The 1,457-nt window shown below is 44.9% G+C and overlaps 1 protein-coding gene across 1 annotated transcript; it reads right to left on the bottom strand.

The window, feature by feature from the left end:
• Positions 1 to 316: 316 nt before the first annotated feature.
• P152DRAFT_406784 (uncharacterized protein) lies at positions 317 to 580 on the bottom strand (the record flags this gene model as incomplete). Its single annotated transcript, XM_033676889.1, has 1 exon — positions 317 to 580. A coding segment is annotated over one exon (264 nt), but the record flags the coding sequence as incomplete, so codon positions are not given.
• Positions 581 to 1,457: the final 877 nt, after the last annotated feature.

The following is a 1,457-nucleotide window of genomic DNA, read 5'->3' as shown; positions in this document are numbered from 1 at the left end:
TATGGTTTCCAACCCCAATGACCCCTGTTTGGGATCATTGTGATCTTTTATGGTCCAATGGTATTAGCGCGGAGGGTTGGTCACGTGTCATTACATCCTTAGGGTGCATTCGTATCTCGTTAAACGCAGCGATAACGCCGAATTTCGAGAAATATCGTACGCGACTCAGACGCGTCAGGGTCTCTTAAATTAGCGGCGGTGCGTTTCTATTTTTAATAGTAAGGGCGTTTAGAGAGCGGTAATCGACGTAGATTCGGAGTCCGCCTCTAGGTTTCTTAACCACTAATACGGGCGATGTATAAGGCGATTTACTCGGTTAAATAAAGTCCTTCCCTAGCATATTCTCGACGTACGCTTTTATAGCCTCTGTATCATCGCGAGAGTAACTAAATAAACGTTTCGCGGGCCTTAAAGCGCCCGGTTTAAGGGTAATACGATAATTAATACTTGGCCGATTTAGTAGAAGCTTGTCCGCCTCCTTTAGATCGAAGATATCGATATAGGGCCTATAGTAATCTAGTAATATCTTAAGTAGCTCGGCTCGAATAAGCGGCTTTATATCTAGCTTATCGTAGAACTTTTAGTAGACCTCTAGCGAGATAGCGGCTAGGGACTCGGCGATATTAGCGGTCGTCTTTAGTCGTGAACGTGGTCGGCCTTCTCGTCCTAGTAACTCTTTAAAGTCTCTCGGGTATAATGCGCATATTTGATACCCAGGCCTTCTGGCTATACGCATGAGGGCGTAAGCAGATACTACTTATACATCGATCTTTGGTTTGTCTGTTTTGTCGTTCTCTTTTTTATGGTCGTCGTACGGTCCTAGGTGGTAATGTCCGCGTGAATATATCGTACATGCTTTGAAGTGCTCCAGACATTAGATGCTGCAGAATTCGGAATTGAATGTTAAAGATCTCTTCTTCTAAGAGACGTCGGGGTCATGTTCCTCTAACCACGGCATGCCAAGGACCACGTCGAAGGTGCCTAGGTCAGATATATATCCGACGACATATGACAGGTGCTCTCGGTGTTTGACCTCTATTAGAGTATCGTGGCGTGGGTAAGAGGCGCAGTTTTCTTATCGTCAGCGTATCCTAGCAGCATAGGCACTGACAGTTCCCAAATAGGAAGCTTTTCTCGCTTTACAACTCTCGGGTCAACGATGGCCATCGTAGTACTACTAGAGTCGACTAAGCTAACTCCTTAGACGTGTTTTTTCTATGCTTTTAACTATATCCTACATCTAAAAGTTATCTAGTTTGAACTTTTAGGCTCTGGTCTTTTCTTCACTATTTCCTTAAACTCCGCTTCCCGTTCGGTCTATATACGGATACTAGAGACACGGATTCTCTGCTTTTCTCGTAAATAATGCGCTCGTTAGGCTAAGTTAATCTCGGCCACTGTTAACCCCCGGAGGCGACTATCGCCGGAGGGTCTTAGTTTTCCGAATCGGATGACTT

The sequence above is a fragment of the Eremomyces bilateralis genome (genome assembly GCF_010015585.1).
Source record: "Eremomyces bilateralis CBS 781.70 unplaced genomic scaffold P152scaffold_87, whole genome shotgun sequence".
Lineage (NCBI taxonomy): Eukaryota > Fungi > Ascomycota > Dothideomycetes > Eremomycetales > Eremomycetaceae > Eremomyces > Eremomyces bilateralis.
This window is presented reverse-complemented; position numbering and strand designations above follow the sequence as displayed.